An 18,501-nucleotide genomic window follows, 5' to 3' on the forward strand; every position below is an offset into this window, starting at 1 on the left:
TATACTGTGAAAAATGTTGCATGAATGAATCTAGGGTTTACTGTATTTACTAAATCCAAAAATGTAATATTTCTACATGAATTGTACTCGCTGTAGTAAGTACTGATAAAAAAAAAATAATTTTCTCCAGCCCTTATCTTTGCTTTACAAGAGCTTCAGTTTGCTAATTACTTTATTTCGTTACACAAAACACTTTTAGGCCTCAGTCATTTTATTTCTTTATTTCATTCATTCTTTATTCAGAGTACAGTATAACAGTACTATAAATTTGGTTAACAATTACAATTAAGGCTTATCAAAACAATATAGAAATATCTAAGCTTTATTTCTTGGACAAATACAGACATAGTAGTGGCTGTAAATAGCTTTATTAAACTTAAAAGTGGTCAACACTGTCACAAAAAATGTCCATAACACATGCACACCACACTAACTCCAGCAGTCATGTAAGAAAACCTTTTAAAATTGAAAAAAAAAAAATCAAATTGAAAGGCTGTGCATTTTCTGTACATTAACTTTTGAAATTATTTTCTTAAAGCATTACCGCTGAGTCCTTATAATACTGCAGATTCAAGGGTTATAGTTCATAACTTTCATTATGATGCTTATCAATCATTCGGGAAAAACACGGCAGGATATGCATTATAAAATGCTTGTACTAAAGATGTGTATATAGGCCTATATACTATACAAAAGGCGTATCAAATTTCTTCTGTGGAGAGCACGTAAAATTAAAATAAACTACATTTTCCGTTGAAATTCGAACTGTATCGGAAAGCGGAGGTAAAAAACGCAAAAGAAATTTTAAATTCCAAAACGGACAAAACGAAGCACGGTCAAGCATCTAGAACTTTAAAATTGTGGCAGAGGAGGAGGTATGCTCTGTTGAATGCCGGGCAGAAACAGTCCTGAAAAAATCAAGTCCTGAAATAAAACTGTAAGTATGTGATCCAAAGAACTGCGGCCTTTGGAATCAGGAACATCCGATGCTTCATTCACATCCTGCTGCAAAGCCACTCTGGTGGAAACCTTTGACCGAAGCATGCCAAAATTATCGCAACAGATGCGCTACATAAATGAGTTTTAAAACGCACGGAAATTAGAATTTCGGAAAGGATGACAAATTTCGGAGGAAAAAAAAAACTGAAATAAGGTACGTGTAAATACCTTAATCTCAGTTCGAAACGATCGCTGAAAATGGATGTACTGTTGCTATTTCAGGATGGAACTTTAATTTATTACATAAGTTGAAGACCCAAGAAAACAAAAACGGTAATTTATTCGTGAATCCAACACACACACATTGACGGTTCTACAATAGCAATTTGCCTGTATAAATTAAATTAGTTTCATGACAAATGTGCACCGAGCACTCAAGGAAGGCATCTCTTATCAATTTTAAATCTGATTAAAGGATAAGAAATTATATATCTTCTGATATACTTCATGATACAATATGAAAAACAATTTTCAGCAATATCAATAGAGTATATGGCAAAATGTATTGCGTGATAGTGAATGAATTGGTTGGTTATTAAATTGAACCTTCCCAACTGGCATTACCGAGTACTGAATCACTCTCCAAGGCTGTCAATAAAAAAAGTACATTTACCCTTCAACAAAAAACAAATTACTTGGTTAATTTCTTCAGTACCTTCAATGAAAAAACTCCTCTGCGCAATTGAAACGACCCCCCAAAACTAATGCCATCATCAATACTAATATATCCTCCTCATTAAATATAAATGACTAAAATTTAAATGCTGACTTAATACAGTAATCTTCATCACTTTCTATTATAACTATGTTGTATATTTTTCTTGAAATTAGATGGAAAAATTACTGTATACAAATTGAGCTCCCTCTGCTTTGGCAATATAATATGAGCGAAAGTTTAAATTGCTAATTTAAAAAAAAAAAAAATACTTATTACTGATAAAAATGCCATATTCATTATATCCTGCTCATGACAAATAATTTTGTACTATCTACATCTTACTTGAAATGAATTATGCCAGGAAATGGTTAATGGAATATTTTTCCCTTGATTTTGATAAAGCAATTCTTTGTACAGCTATTCCACTTGGCAAATATAATCATCTAAACAAGTGTCTAAGGAATCTGCCAAAAACTAACTTTAAGGATTAAGACCTAAAACAGTATATTATTTACAGCGTGCAGTGTACGAGACAAACAAACAATAATAATTCTGACTGAGAACTGATTTCAAGAAAAAATCAAAATGTATGCCATTAGACTTAAGGTGAAAAAATCAACAAATTTTATTTACTGTAAAGCATGTCTTCAATTTTTTAGGCAGGATTTTTGTGCTTCAAGAAGTTTCTATTGAGTATACAAGATTAAATCCTTTGGGGGATTACTGTTGTACACAAAAAAATCATGTACATAAAAAACACTAGAAATATAACTCAGATGGGACTGCAAAACAAATGAATGGTAATCGCTTTACATATTCAGTACATTATTACCTATTTTAGGAGGATAAATATGGGACATAGTTTGTACATAACGAAAGCACTGATGCTTGTAACAATATTTTCATACTATAATTTTTATTAAAACCTTACAAGTAAAATTCTACAATTGTGTAAAGGCTATAGCACTAGCGTAAGCCACTAAATTAAAACAAAAATTCTGCCATAAACTTGAAGACAAAATATGGGACCTGGAAACAATTATGCTTTTGAATTGCAGTGCGCAGTTTTTATTATGATTTAAGACTTAAAAAAATTTGCTGTCAGTACAAAAACTGAGGTTTGATGCTCGTAACGTAACACGACACAAAACTTTTCAATATTTCAAAATCAAACGCACCACCGACTATAAAAACAATCATTCTTTTTAAGTCAAGAAATGATACATATCGTCCATGAATGGCAACAATCAGTGGATGCGCCTATTTTTTTTTCCAAAAATAGCCGACTTTTTCTTTCAAAAATTTACGTAGTCCGCAAGAGAAAATTGTCACTGGGAAATTCTCCGTCCGGGTTTCAATTCTATGGATTCCATATCCATAAAAAAACAGCACGTTTATAGTGAAAAAATTAAGTTCTGGCAATAGGATACGTCTCACACGTACACACTTCTTCTGTACTGCCAATTCAAATTATTGGCTCCACGGATTGTAAGCGGCAAAAAGTGGGCCTTGACCTTGGCCAGCTGATTGTGTCGTTTTCATTGCGGCATTGTTGGCTTTATTAGAAGAAACTCCAGGCCAAACGGATGCTACCATGCTTGGGGGTGGAACCCCTGAGGGTGGGGGCACTCCAGTAGGTGCAGGTACACCTGTGGGCGGAGGTACTCCAGTAGGGACACTACCGCTGGAACCTTTCATTAAATTAAGGATCCTTTCCTGCAGTTCAGACTGCTTGCTATTACTACCACCTAATCCACCAGATGCCATCATTGGGGCAGCCACAGGTGCTGCTTGCATATGTGGTGTCATATTGTAAGCACCATACATACCAGTCATATTGCCATAAGTTGGATAGGCTGTTCCTGAAACAGCAGCAGCTGCTACAGCATTGGGTGGTGGCACCATACTGACTGCACCACTGTTTGCACCAGCCCCAGATGTACTCTGACTTACTGGAGTACCCGACCCTACCAAGCTACTGGAGCCATAGTTATAGCCTGGGTAAGTTACAGCCATGTGTCGACTTGCAGATACTCCTGGAACGCAAAGTATTCATAACAAAAAATCAGTAAATTAAAAATGAATGGATATTGAAGCCTTACATGGTAAAAATACAACAGTAAAATATATTACGATTTACACGTAAAAAATGCTTACATCATGTAAAAATTAGAGAATTGCAAAATTCTAATTAATTGATTTCTGTGAAAGAAATAAATTTCTCTGAACTTTTCTGTGTTCAGGAGATTCGAAGCCCTTTTCAGCACTTTTCTACAGAGCAAAGGATTAATAAGCATAAAGTATAGGGAAATATGTCTGATGATATTTCATACAACTGAATTGAATATAGGATTTGGGCATTAAGCCAAGCACTGGGGCATCAAAGGCCATTCAGCGCTATATAACGAAAATCATTCAATCATATCTGTACACTCACACTATTTAGTATCATTTTAACCTTTAATACAAATTGTAACACTTTCATACAATAAAATCTACATGTGAAATAAATAGGGATTAAAAGGGTAAAATAAATAAATAAATAAAATCAATTATAGCTCGTAATATAACCCAATACTTTGTATAAATTTTCTCAAGTTCAGGGTATTACAGTTTTCCCCCAGTATATCTCTTAAAGGTTTGTCCTCATACAAGATATTCTCATCATATTCAAAACTTGGTTAACCAAAACAGAATTATTTTGGTTTCCTTTGCAAAGTTTGTTCTATAAAAATATGAGAGAATTAATTTATGGAAAAAAAAAGATGATTCGCCTTTGTATTTTAACTGGTATAAATTTTGTGCATTTCTATCAATTTTGAGAGAGAAGATTTAACGGTTATGCTGCATTAACTAGCACCCCTTTCTTACCTCAATTCAGCTACTATGGTAATTGATGAATCAAGTACTGTTCAAGCTTTATTTAGAAAAATAAACAGACAAATCAAACAAATTTCTGATGTGGTGTCATGACTTTTTAAAATCAATATACCACACGTCAGTGCTCCATATTGTACACCAATACCCCATTATACGTATTAATTCCGTTCCTAAAAAAAAATTTGTCATGTAAATATTATTTCATTGAAATGCATTTTCCCATGGACTACCATTATATACATTGAAATATGTTTGTACAAGCTCCCCAAAGTTCACCTGTTTCCCAATCTTCCGTAATACAGTAATAAAATAGAATACCTGAACAACTTTGTTTTATTAACATAATAATACCCAGACAACAATGGTTTAGCAAGTATAATTTCTTCCTGGGAGTAGCAAAATGAAAAATCAAAATGCCATAGCAATATGATCAATACAATAGTGTCCCCTTAAACTAAAAGAGAATGATACTATAGTATTAAGAAAATATTATTAGTTGCAATATAATTCACAAAACATATATTTTAGTCTATAATATTCCAAAATTAATAACAATCTTAGTTACAAATTACCAAAAAATTACCTGCGCTTCATAAAATAAAATAATTACAATCCAACACACAACAAATAAATGTAAAACAAAGCTATGAAAGAAAGCGCGGTCAGTTGGGATGAGAAACGTACTAGCAAGTCAAACGTAAACTAGTAAACAGTACGGTATAAAAATATTTATATACTGGGGCATTGATGTAACATAAGAGCGAGTCTTTCTAAAGCAGATGGAAACTTATCCATTAAAGAGGCAAAACCAATCTCGCTTTTCTAGTATCGATATTATTTACGTATATTGGGTATTGGATGATATTCAAAATACTGTTCCCCAAAAGTTTTAAGAAATCACCAAAAACTTTGATTATTCTGAGAGGAACTGAATTCAATTGAAGTCGACTTCAATAAGTGCTATTAAATTATTTTCCCATTTACTTGGTCTTACATTACCTGTATGCCAAAATACAAGCTTCTATCTTATCCTTTTGACTTAATAAAATCAACAAGAATAAAAAGTACAATAAATTCTCATTTATGGGAAAGGCTGTGCGATGAAGTTGTTAATTCAGAACAAATTATCAATTCTTGGAACTCAAATATACACAATTATTATTTAGAAATCTATTTTTAGGGACAAACTCGCTTGGTTGGGGACGGTTGTTGGTGCAGAGGACGATTTTTTGTTTTAATAGTTTTTCGGTTACCTTCCCGAGTGGTCATGTAATTAAAGTATGCATGAAGTTCTAATCTATAAATAGCTAAAAACCATTTTATTAATTAATATTATATTTCTATACACACCTGATGTTTATATTGCTTCTTTTCCAGAAGTTTGTTTTATTACCATTTACCCAAAAAATTTATCATATATTTTCCCATTTTCTTTCCTTTCGAAAAAATACATGACTAGTAATGAAACAATCTAGCGGTTAATAGTAACACGCTAGGAGTTGCCCATTCTTCAGTTTCAAAGTTGCAAGTATTCCCTATTCCTTGACAAAGACACTATTTTCAGATGAAATACTTGCAACCATTTCAATAAAGGTAATTAAAAAGGAACTTATAGTGAGTCTTAAAACAATTTAGATTTGACTGAAGGCAAAAAGTACCAGATCAACTTTGGCTCCCAAAGCCCACCTAAAATGATAAGTGCTTATAGATTATTATGCGTTCAGCTGTTATATTTATAAGAAAAAGTTTCCCAAATAGGAAATTCAACCTTACAAGTAGACCTGATTACTGGCAGTCTGTAATACCTGAAAGTACTGTAGATGTCTAATTCAAGAGGCTTAAGTACCACATTAAACTGAATTGAAAAGCCATTTCAAAAGGACACCTTAATAGAAAATTCTTTTCCTAAAAGTTTTAACAACATAAACCTAGCTAGTTCTAGTTAATGAACTGACCCTATCAAAAAAAGGAGCAAACTATTGTTTTAGATATAAAAATGGTAGATTGTCTTTTTAAGACTTTAAAAAGAACAACCTACAAGGTTGGAACAACCCTGCATTTGAAAATGTCCTTAGGGTGATTAGATGTAAAGGGGATACGCTTGGTTGAATGAATCCCCTTTGAGCAGATTGAATTAGTACGACAGCCATCTCGGATACTTGACCGCAGATGGCCCAGTACCGCGGATCATTTCCCTTCGTGTCCTGAACATGTCTATTAAGAGACTTTGTGATTCATATAAAGCCTGAAATTTGCTACACACCAGCTAGACCCTGATAAAAAGTAGGGAATATGTATATCTAGATTTTTAAGTATCTAAAATGGAATCACACACTTTGGGATTTAGAACCAGATAATAAACACATTTCACAGTTTTGTTAAGAGCATCTAGTGTTCCCTGGTCATCCAACTGTTACTTCTACTTTACTAATCTGCTGGAAAAAAAATTGTATTTTCCCCAAGTGGTGGGTATAGTTACAAACATGCCAAAACTGCCCGGTGAAATTGCAACCATGCCAAACCTACTGACGAATGTAGTGCTAAAGAATATGTAAAAACTAGTGTTACCATTAACTACTAGATTTTCTCACTACTTAACTGGGGCATGCATCTTTTTAAAGGAAAGAAAATTAATTTTTTATATAAATTTTAGGGGTAAACTTCGGTAAAACGAGCTTCTGGAGAAGAAGCAATATGAACGTCAGCATAGGCTCATAAAAATAATCGCCTCTTTATGCAAGTACAGTACTTGCAATACAAAAACTAATCATGAAATTATCATATTGTTCTATTGTACTTTATTTTACATAAATTTTACTTTAATAATCATAATTTTATTAATATTTTTGCCTTCTATTGTTAATCAAGATGGCAAGTACAGCATTGAGATACCTTCAGGCTCAGCTGAATCGGTCAGTCGCCTTTAAACTTGCATGTATAGTGCTGCAATGAATGTACGCTCAACACTTTACCACCCAATATCTAAAAACTAAGTTTTAAAAGTACATGAGGACCTGTAAAACCTATAGGCTTTCTTATTTGTTTCCCAATTTTAAAAATTTCAAAACCATATGTCCTAAATAAATTCTACATAAGAAACTGTAGATCATTTGAAAATTCATATTTTGTTTTTTTCTTAATTATGGGAATGAAAATATTTTTTCGTTTATATAAAAGTCAGATTTTTCCAGTTTCAAAATTCTGACTATCGTTTCAAATACTGTACACAGCCTTTCACTGAGCATTTATTGGTTTAGTTATAAAAATTTAGTTTAAAACTAAGGGAGCCTTGGGGATTTAAAGCGACACCTAAAAATTGAGAAAATATTTATAAAAAATAAACGATTAAACATTTACGAAACTTTTTGTAATAACTTGACATTACATTTATCATAAAAGGGTAGCAGAACAAATGGAACTTGGCAGTTTTTAAATAACCCTATTCCTAAGCAAGTGTCCACTTTATGCATTAACTGTAATAAGAAAAAGTCAAATTATGTTATTATAATTTTTTCACTTTTTATTTTGTCCTTATCTTCCCATTTTACTTTGCTTTCTTAAACAGTATCTTTATTCACAGTAAATCATTTAGAAATTTGTATCATATACTTGGCATAAATGGGTGGCAAAAAATTTATGAGCCAATTAATTAACCTAACCCTCATTATGGTCTACACAAATCTGAGACTCCAGTCCAGATTAAAAACAAAATGGTTTTCTGGCCAGCAGAGTAGAACATAGAATAAATAAAAGTTGACATTCAAGGCAGCAAAATTGATTTTTTATTTTTATAAAAGCAAGCACTGAAAATATTATGGGATTACCTGGCATCATGATGACCTGGTTCATTGACGGGAAATAAAATAAACATGAATGAAATGAAGCCTCGTATAAATATTGAATAAGATTCTAAACCTGGTCTCATTCTGGATGAAAACTCTCCCAAATGTGAGGAAGCTAGGAACAAACCACTGCACCTGACAGTACAAAGACACCCGGCATGAAGCAGTAGTAGCAAGAAGTTATAGTGCTACTAAGGGTATAATGGAATGAAGTAAGATGTGCACAGAACACAGTACCAATATATCAACATCTCCTCCTACGCCTACTGACGCAAAGGGCCTCTGTTAGATTTCGCCACTCGTCTCTATCTCGAGCTTTTAATTCAATACTTCTCCATTCATCATCTCCTACTTTGCGCAATATATAAAGCAAAAAAAATTTCTTAATGATTAAGGAGTGTTCTAGGTAACTGGCACTTCAGCCTAAAAGGTTAAAAAAAAAAGGCTACATAGAAGATAAAATAGAAAAGGAGCCTACTCCTCTTAAAAAGTACCGATATACTCATGATAAGTTCTAAACCCAAAATAGTGCTTAGCTGAGTAAAATCTTAGGTGGAAGCAATAAGATAATCAGAGCTTACTCCGTATATGCTAAGAAATAAAAAATCAAAATCAGGATTTCCATATGGTTTTTTAAACACTTGGAGAATTTTGCATTTAAAATGAATAACGACTCACTTGAATAATCAAATAGAAAAAAGTAAAAAAATTCCTAAAAAAATTATGGGAAAAAGGGGCTCTTTGCTGTCTAGGTCCTAAGTATCTATTAGGCACATGTGCAGTGTTGACAGCCAGCAAAGTATTTTCTTTTTAATCGGGAATGAAGTGCCTTAAATTCACATAACCACTGAAGAGGGACAATCATGAAACCAAATTCTTCAATTATGATGTCACATAAGCCAAATTATAAAAAAAAAAAAAACATTTCACTAAATTCAAAATCCAATGAAAAAATGCCAGTGTACAGTAATTATATATTCAGTATTCACAAGGTAAATGGTAATAAATTATTAGACACTTACATCCTTGCCTCAAGAGACAATCAGTTGAATAGAGATAAACTTATTATATAATGTCCAATTATCAAATATCTTCAGTTAAATCTTTTGTTTCATACATATAAACCACAGTTAACCATACACATTTTTAACCCTTTTACCCCCAGGTTATTTGGAAATTTCCAACCCTTAACCCCCAAGGGGTTATTTTTTTCCCAGCATATTTTGCAGTATATATTTTTTAAATTGCTCTAACTGCCTTAATTTTTGTCATAGAGAGGTTAGGTTGGTCTCATTCTCTTTGAAAATGCCTGAATTTTCTCAAAAAACTATCAAAAAATATGAAAAAATAATTTCTATAGCATTTTTTTGCTAGGACGTACTGGTACGTCCATGGGGGTAAAGGGATGGCTTTTGTGAAACGTACCAGTACGTCCTTTGGGGGTAAAAGGGTTAAATGGTCTTCTGACTAATCCCTGATTGCCTCAATCTTGGTAACTAGCAAGGGAGGCATCTGAACAGGACAGCGACTTCCTTTACAGAAATTTTATTTAACTTTATCTACTTGCAATGTTATATACAAATGGTCTCCTGCTGTCACCTTCTGTTGCAAGGCAATCATATTCAAACATATCTACAGAATCCCAGTCCTAAGCTCATATCACATTGGGAATGATCATTTGTGTGAAGATTGAGGTCCAAGGCCCATTTCTTAAGTCAAATGATCAGTTGAGTGAAGGTTGAGGTCCAGGGCCCATTTCTTGAGTCAAAAGGTGATCTGACCACTAAAACCAATAAATTTATTTTTTCAATAGTATTTGTTGTTATTGTTCACCATTATTAAAATATCACCAATTATAATACCAAAAAAAAAAGCCAAGCTGTGAAGTTGGTGCACGGCAAAAAATTAAATTCTTTCTAGCTAAGTGTCTAGAGATGAGAAGTCTCACCAATGATTCCACTACTGGAGAATAAAAGGATCCACATGGAGCACTCCAAAATCATTCCATAGCACTACGTAGATTAACTGATATTAACAATTCCCTAAATGCATTACCCTTGCTTCATTTTCGTATATAGATAGATTACTATCCATGAATCTCTTGAAATTGTTTTCAATGATTTTCTAATAAAATTTATATTCATTATTGTTTAAATTGGAACAATGAGACAATACTCTCATCTCTATTTGAATGTTTCCCTTTTAATCCTTTACATATCTAATCTTTTCACATAATTTTTACCTATCCTTACCCACCTACCTATTCTAAGCAACTACTTTACTTGCTCTGCTATATAAGCCTTCCTCATGATTTCCCTTATCTTCTTCATATATGATCCGTTCTCTTTTACCAATGTAACACTACACTTCTGCTGCCTTTAGTACACCTTTGACTAGACACATCTAACTTTATTCTAGGTTTACGGAATCTTTTCTTAATGCTCTCTCTTTCTCTGTCAACTTGGGCTAAACTCTATTATTCATAATCTCAAGTGACTGCTAGCTGATTTACAAACTGGAAAGACGGACGAATCGGCACGTTCCCTTAAAATTCATTATATCACTGTTGAACTGAATAATGCATTAGGTACGTAATAGTTAGGTGACCATTGAGGGTTATAACAAGGGGAGGAGAGATTGGACAGAAATGAACTGAACATGAGTATGCACTACTTACCCAAAATGTATTTTGGGTATGCACCAATAAGATGGAAGAATCTTGACAAAGTGCTCCTCACTCTATCGACGTCAAACCATTTACAAAAACAAGATACTAATAACAAAATCTGGTATTTCTATACCCACCTGATGTTCATATTACTTTTCACTGCAAGCTTTTTAACCCTTTTACCCCCAGACTCTTTGGAAATTTCCAACCCTTAACCCCCATGGGGTTATTTTTTTCCCTGCACATTTTGCAGTATATTTTTTTTTAAATTGCTCTAACAGCCTTAATTTTTGTCATAGAAAGGTCAGGTTAGTCTCATTCTATTGGAAAATGCCTGAATTTTAAAAAAAAAAAAATATCAAAAATATGAAAAAAAAAAATTTTATAGCATTTTTTTGCAAGGACGTACCGGTACGTCCATGGGGGTAAAGGGATGGGTTTTGTGAAACGTACCAGTACGTCCTTTGGGGGTAAAAGGGTTAATATTAAAGTTTACCAAAAAAACAAAGATTTCTAGTTTTCTTTCTTTACAATATGCTTATTCACCTAGAATACTGTAGTATTAATGGAAATAACAATGAGGTGGGTAGGCAATACAGTCTTTTGTTTTTCAGTCTCAAAGTCAAAACACATCCCTATCTTCTTTACATCCCTAGTGAGCAGGGAGGAGAGTGGCCATGTATATGAATAAAAGGCAAGTATAAAAATAAATTGCTTATTTCTACAAAATTCACTTAATATTCATTTTGCTGATTCCCACACTCTGAAGGTGCGTGGCCAGTTAAGAATAGAAATAGGCCATCAGTATACAAAAGATGACCTTATTTAATATTCTGGACTCATTTCTTAGTCTAATACAGTATCTTAGTAGCAACCATCTAAGTTTGCTATACCTTGATTTCCAAGAAAGTTATTAGAGTTTGTAATACAGTAATGCCTCGCCTTATTGCTCTCTGAGTACTTGGCATATTTATAGGCATACAATATGTAAATCTATATCACGGACTCATCTTTATATTGTGGGATTCCAAGGGCAGATAAGTTTGATCTAGTCTCAGACTAATTATTTTTGGTTAAAAAAAATCAACTTTGGGTCTAGAATTAGGTATAGGAAACTAAAGTAACAATAGAAATACTGGACGGAAATTTGGTTCGATAGGGCGAGAACGCAATTCATACAGCTCGTTTAGTTTGTCATGAAGAAAATGCATTGTGTGGCATAGGTGACACAAAGAATTGTGTGGAAAATGAAACTCAGGAAGCGTGAGGAGAGTAGCCTAGTTTGCCCAGATGACTTCGTACAAGGCACACGACACTTTTGCCGGTAGAGGAGATGCAACCAATCACATAAGTATGTGACATCATTCTGCATCCTTATCTAGGTTGTGTCTTTTTACTATTTTGACTAAAATTGTAAATTGCTTCTAACCTTACAATGCCAGCTATTCGTTGGGCATCTTCCAAAGGACCTTACTATACAGCAAAGATGAAATTCCTGGAAGGGAGATGGTACATGGACATAGGCCGCCATTACAGCATCAATGAATCTATCGTTCGCTATCACAAAGGACCAACACAATATAACAACGGTAAATGTTACTTCTAATAAGGTAGAGAAACGTCGAACAACTTTCAGCAACGAGGCCATCGTAAGGATGGAGTTTATGTACTGTACATTCAATGGTGAGTGTTCTGATTTTAATCTATTAATTTACAAATGTATGTACAGGTGTTCCAACAGTAATGGTAGTGCTGGTCTAAAAATTGTTTAAGTGTATAAAAGGTTTAAAAGTGTTGGGAGGGTTTACAAAAGTAATTTATACACAAAGATAAAAATTATGAAAAAATATAAAAATTAGATATAACTTTGTGATTTTTTTTTTTTTTTTGCTCGAGGTGGCTGGAATGGGAAACTGGCGATTGTAGAATTATTTCAACTTATTTCGCCAGAATTTGATGATACTTATCCCTTTAATACGTAATCACTTATTTATACAATTTACCCAAGACTCTTCCAAATTAGATAAATTTTCCTCAATCGAAAAAAAAAACCCTTATTTGACCCCATCACCAGCAGCAACTTAAACCATTGAACACTATTAATCTTGATAAGCAAATCAGGTACAGTATCATCAAGAAAATAATTAGCGAATACAATCCCTGCCTATGCCACTTAGCTGCTTCTATAACCTCGTCCAGAGGAATATTCTTGCAAAAAATAAGGGAATAGCACTGAACTTCTAAAACTTTAAACACAATACAGGTGATAGCCAAGAGAATACTGAATTTGGTTTTGCAAGTTTCATCTAGTTTACATTTCTTAATTATGTTATCCAGGAGTAAAAATATAAAGCATATGAACCTCAAGTACTCGTTTTAACGTTACCCAAATATTGGGCACATATAATAGGCCTATAGCCTATGCTGTTTGATATAATTTTGCTTGATTTTATGCTTCGTGAAACATAATACGGAGGCTCAATTGTACCTCAGCTCTCAAAGGAATAAAGTTGATTTGCTGCAGCAAGATCAATACAAAGACTAAAAGCCAAAAGATAGTATGGACTACCCACTCCATGGTTGCCATTAGGCAATACATTGTTTCAATACTATAATAAGAGGTCTCAGCCTATTGAGAGGAAGGGGAAAACAAAAAATATTTTTTATTTTGAGGTGGAAAATGTTGATATCAGCAATATGAAGCAATATGAACATCAATGAAACTTCATAGAAAGCAAATTATTTTTACCTCACATATGCAACATTGTAAAAGATCCTTGAAGCAAAGAAAACCTGTGACAGAATAGATTTACCAAAATATTACACCCATATTCAAAAGGAGTTATAAACATGAACCAAGAAACTACTGACTAATCAGAGACTGCAGACAATATATAGAAGTATTTTGAATAAAAAAAAAATATCCCTAAATATTCATTAAAGTCAGTATATATAACATTTAAGATACTCAAGTTCAAATCTCTACTCAACTTCATTTTAATTTATACTTCGACTCAAAATCAAATCCTTCAGGTTAACATTATCAGCCCAGAAAGAAAATAAAAATTGGGGTTGGTCCATATCTTTATATGCCCTGCGAGATGCACCGTTGAAGCAGCACAGGTTCTTACCAGCATTACTAAGGTACTAGTTGCAATTCTTCACGACTTTTTTTTCAGACGGAACTCTACCCTCTGTATACCTGATTAATCAATTATTTTTCATGGTTTCCTACTCTAACTTTCCCCCATTTTTTCAATATTGAGTCCTTAGTCTGCCTTATAGGCATATTTTAGGATTCCGGTTAAACTTTAATACATTAAAGGTGAAATCATTATAAGTTTTACTTCAAAATCTTACATGTAAATTTAAGCTCGATAAAATGAAAGAAACTTCATTATGATGTGCCTTTACATAAAAAATAATTCAGATTACATTCAAACTCCATATTCCATATTTACTATTTTTGGGAAATAGATCTACAAATATTCAAAATATATCTTTACTTTAGTCGGAGCCGAAGTCTCAAAGCAAAATAATTTCACGTCATATTTCCCCTTTTGACTTATCTTTCTAGATATTTATACTAAAAAATAATTTCTGCATTTAACCACTTGAAGGCTAAATTGTAGAGGAGTCTGTTAATCCTAACAAACCATTGTAAAGGAGTCTGTTAATCCTAACAAACCATTGTGAAGGAGTCTGTTAATCCTAACAAACCATTGTAAAGGAGTCTGTTAATCCTAACAAACCATTGTAAAGGAGTCTGTTAATCCTAACAAACCATTGTAAAGGAGTCTGTTAATCCTAACAAACCATTGTAAAAGAGTCTGTTAATCCTAACAAACCATTGTAAAGGAGTCTGCTAATCCTAACAAACCAAAGTCTCAAAATAAAAGAAGTCACAACCCCGTTAAACATCAGCTTCCTATTACCATTCAAATGTAATAAATATTAGTACCATCAACAAAATCAAGATCACAATTTTCTACGAGTATTGACGATGATCATTGGACAGTTATCTAATATAACTAAAGGTATGTGTTTTTATCTAAGCTTATAACAAAAACAAAACAGTTGACGCAACCTCTACTCTTAGGAACTTATTCATAACCTCTTGGGCACAGCATACAAAACCATCTGTATTGTTTATCTAGTAATGTCTCAAACTGTCTTCTATAGTTATAAAAGTAGATTTACCCTATCTATCATAACTTGTTTCATCTTGAACCAAATGTACACCTAAGACAAACACAATTGACGTAGTAATCGATTCGAAATATTTACCTATACACACTTGACGTTGCAATTATTTTGAAATTTCTCCTTCCTATTAAAGGAAAATTGGTCAAAATATCATTGACTCTACTGACCTCACTGAAATAATTTAAATATTTTTACCCTTTCCTATTTTTATTTAATTTCCCCTTACTGACAAAATGCTTACATGGGCACAAACTCTTGGCAAAAACAATAACAGAAAAAAAAAAAATTATCCATACCCAAAATAAAAAAGCAGTGAAATTATTTGTAATACAAAACCATAACTGTCTTTTTTTATATCAAAATACCAAAGAAAAAAAAAAAAAAAAATAATTCACCTATTGTGTGAATGAAGTTTGACACAAATAGATTTCACTACCCAACCTGTCCAAATCAGATAAAGAAAGTAAGAGAAATAAACTCTAAAATCGGGAAAAAACAACAAATTCATAATTAATATATCTTAATAGGCAAATCTACATCATAACCAAATGAGTGATAACTGAAAAGCATTCCACTAACTGCCCTAAAGCCCAAATGGAGGCAAGGAATTAAAGATGGTTTAATATGGCTGTATTCAGCTGCAATCACATACACTGTGCCCTATAAAATCATAAACTAACCTAAATTCTACATTAAGTATTACTGGTTGCATCACTGAGTCATCTTTCGGGCAGCTAAATTATAACAGTACTTTATAAGTAACTCTGTAAAACAATTAACTTGGTTATGTCATTCACAAAAATATACTCCTGATCTCATAAAATGACTGATCGTTAGCTCACACTATTGAAGAATCCTTCTGAATATCAAAATTAACTTCAGAAGTACTTTAAAACTAGTACCGATAAACTTAAATTATATCTACACGACCATTTCAAAACATTCACTAATGTTCCTCTTACCACTTACTCAATCATTATTTCTGTAAACTGTTTTCCATTCTATTGTTCACAAGAGAAGCACATATTTCTTTGCAATCACACTATCAGTTAAGAATAAGTAAATGTACGGTAAAGTTAGAAGGAATAAGCAGAAAAAAAATATATCTATCTACAGCATAATACGATGACTTGAGAAATATAGTATAAACCCTGAAGATTAACTTTACCTGATGCAGTTTCTCGCTTCTGCTCAATCTGGTCATCGACCAGAAAACTTTGTCTTTCCTTCAAATACTTGATCATCTTGTCCAAATCACCCATCGAGAGAGGACGCGCCTCGAGTAAATCACACATCAAATTTCGAATATCCCGGGGTACAGCTTCCCGCATATTGCGCAGACGAATTTTCTTCACGTAATCTTGGAAATTTTGTTCAACTAAACGTAAAGCATCTTCAACCGGCATGTTGCGGTGTTCTGTACAAAATAAGAAAACAGGTCATCCGAAGGCCTACAATTTTTCAACTAAATTTCAAAGTGATAATAGTCATATGGTTCTTGAAAATCCTCAAGCATGTTGCAAAAGACTGCCGGTAAGAAATAAGTCTGAAAGAAAATGAAAGGCTCACACTTACAATTGAAAAAATTATCGACCTTACTGTATTAGTAAATGTCTTGCCTGTGCATAGATTAAAATTTTAGATATTAATCATATATGGGAGAATTTTCTTAAACAATAAAAAATAAGTGTCTTGCAAGATTAAAAAAAAAAAAATCTCCTTACAACAATACTGTGTTTGGCCATAGCATCTTGGATGCTTTATACGAGTCCAGTTCAAATTTCATACAGAGATAGGTTAAAATAACCATTTAATCCAAAAAATTGTCTTGTTTTCGTAAGCTTTAATTTATTTACCACTAATGCCAAAACTTTACACTGTATGGGCTTCACAGGTTGAAGCTTGAAGCCTTGCTCTCAAATTTGGAATTCTTTCCTTCTCAACAGGAACCATCTATGGGTAATCTGTCTGCAACTCTCCTTAAGGGTCTTCTCCTTTACACCAAAGGTGTCAACATTCCACTGGTACTATATTGGCTATTATTTCACTGAACTGCATTCCATGTTCCTCTAAAGTGACCATGTCCCTCAGTGATTGTTGGTTTCTTTGAATGTTCCTTTTCTCTCAAGTTTCTGAACAAAGGTTTCCATTTTTCCTTAGTCCCATAAGCTTCACTCTTCCAAAAGACAATTATCACTTCTAACTACGTGTGGGCTTCTCTACCCTTTTGCTGTAAGCCATAACAAGAAATATATTTTGCCATATATATTTCTACCCCTTGTGGAGAGGGTGGCTGGTACCAGATAGATGAGTTATAAAGGCTAGATAGTTTACAGTATAGAATCCTAAAAAGATATCCTTTAAAAGATGCAAGTAACGGAGAGGTATAGTCAAACAGTTCCACAGAAACTAACAACATCCTGGCAAAAGTCCCACGCAACTAAATCAGAATATATGTAGCATAAAAACAGCTTCATGTTTTATGCTATGTTTACTACCTGGTAGAATTCTTACATTAAAAAAAGTATCAGTCATATGCCCCATTCGTGAGATTATGATAGGAGAATTTATTTTAAATGTGTGAAGGTTATTTTTTACATAATTTGTAATGAATACACCAAAGGAAGCTGTATCTGAAAGAGAAAAAAATTCATTTAAAATTTTGACAAATAGGACTACATACATTTTCATGGGGGAAAAAAACTTGTCAATTATTTCTGGTAATTTTTTGATAGAAGTAATTCATTTTCTTTCTTAGAAACCATGTTTTGCATAAATGGAAAAGGAAAAATACCATATATCGTACGAACAATATTAATTTCTTTTACACACTATTATGAAGACTTTTAACAACTAACACATGTTGGCTTGAAAGATGGCATTTTGGAAAAAACAATTACACATCAATTTCGTTACATTCAGGGAAAATCTCTGACCACGATTATTCCACATAAATATAATTTTCATCAAATCTTAGACAAAATACTCTAAACTATATCTATTTGGACATTGGGCTACCAAAATACATTATCATTTAAAATTTCACATTTTCAAGAGTTCCTTTTTAAACCAAAAGCAAGACATTCTTCTGACTTTATTTTCAGTACACAACAATGAACATCATCTCTGATAACCTGACCTGAGCCAAAGATAACTCACCATAGCGGAGATAAGGCCAAAAACGCCATTAGTCTGGCTTTCCATTTCAACAGTCCTAACATAGTATATTTCTATATACTGTATTCCCA

At 33.0% G+C, this 18,501-nt stretch overlaps 2 protein-coding genes across 4 annotated transcripts in view; both read right to left on the minus strand.

Moving 5' to 3' along the window:
* Positions 1-223: 223 nt before the first annotated feature.
* LOC137634794 (nuclear receptor coactivator 5-like) overlaps positions 224-18,501 on the minus strand; it is a 209,547-nt gene continuing 191,269 nt past the window's right edge. Inside the window, exon 10 of the transcript XR_011042571.1 lies at positions 224-1,654. The gene's annotated coding sequence lies outside the window, so the exon portion shown is untranslated. The remainder of the gene's footprint in view (positions 1,655-18,501) is intronic.
* The window catches only part of LOC137634792 (nuclear receptor coactivator 5-like), a 44,879-nt gene continuing 28,029 nt past the window's right edge, over positions 1,652-18,501 (minus strand). For all 3 annotated transcript variants that reach the window (XM_068367332.1, XM_068367333.1, XM_068367334.1), the window contains 2 exons: positions 16,422-16,670; positions 1,652-3,693 (listed from right to left, as the gene is read on the minus strand). In XM_068367332.1, the coding sequence (XP_068223433.1) occupies positions 3,128-3,693; positions 16,422-16,670 (815 nt within the window). In that variant the 3' untranslated portion in view covers positions 1,652-3,127. The remainder of the gene's footprint in view (positions 3,694-16,421; positions 16,671-18,501) is intronic.

Source organism: Palaemon carinicauda, chromosome 45 (assembly GCF_036898095.1).
Source record: "Palaemon carinicauda isolate YSFRI2023 chromosome 45, ASM3689809v2, whole genome shotgun sequence".
Classification (NCBI taxonomy): domain Eukaryota; kingdom Metazoa; phylum Arthropoda; class Malacostraca; order Decapoda; family Palaemonidae; genus Palaemon; species Palaemon carinicauda.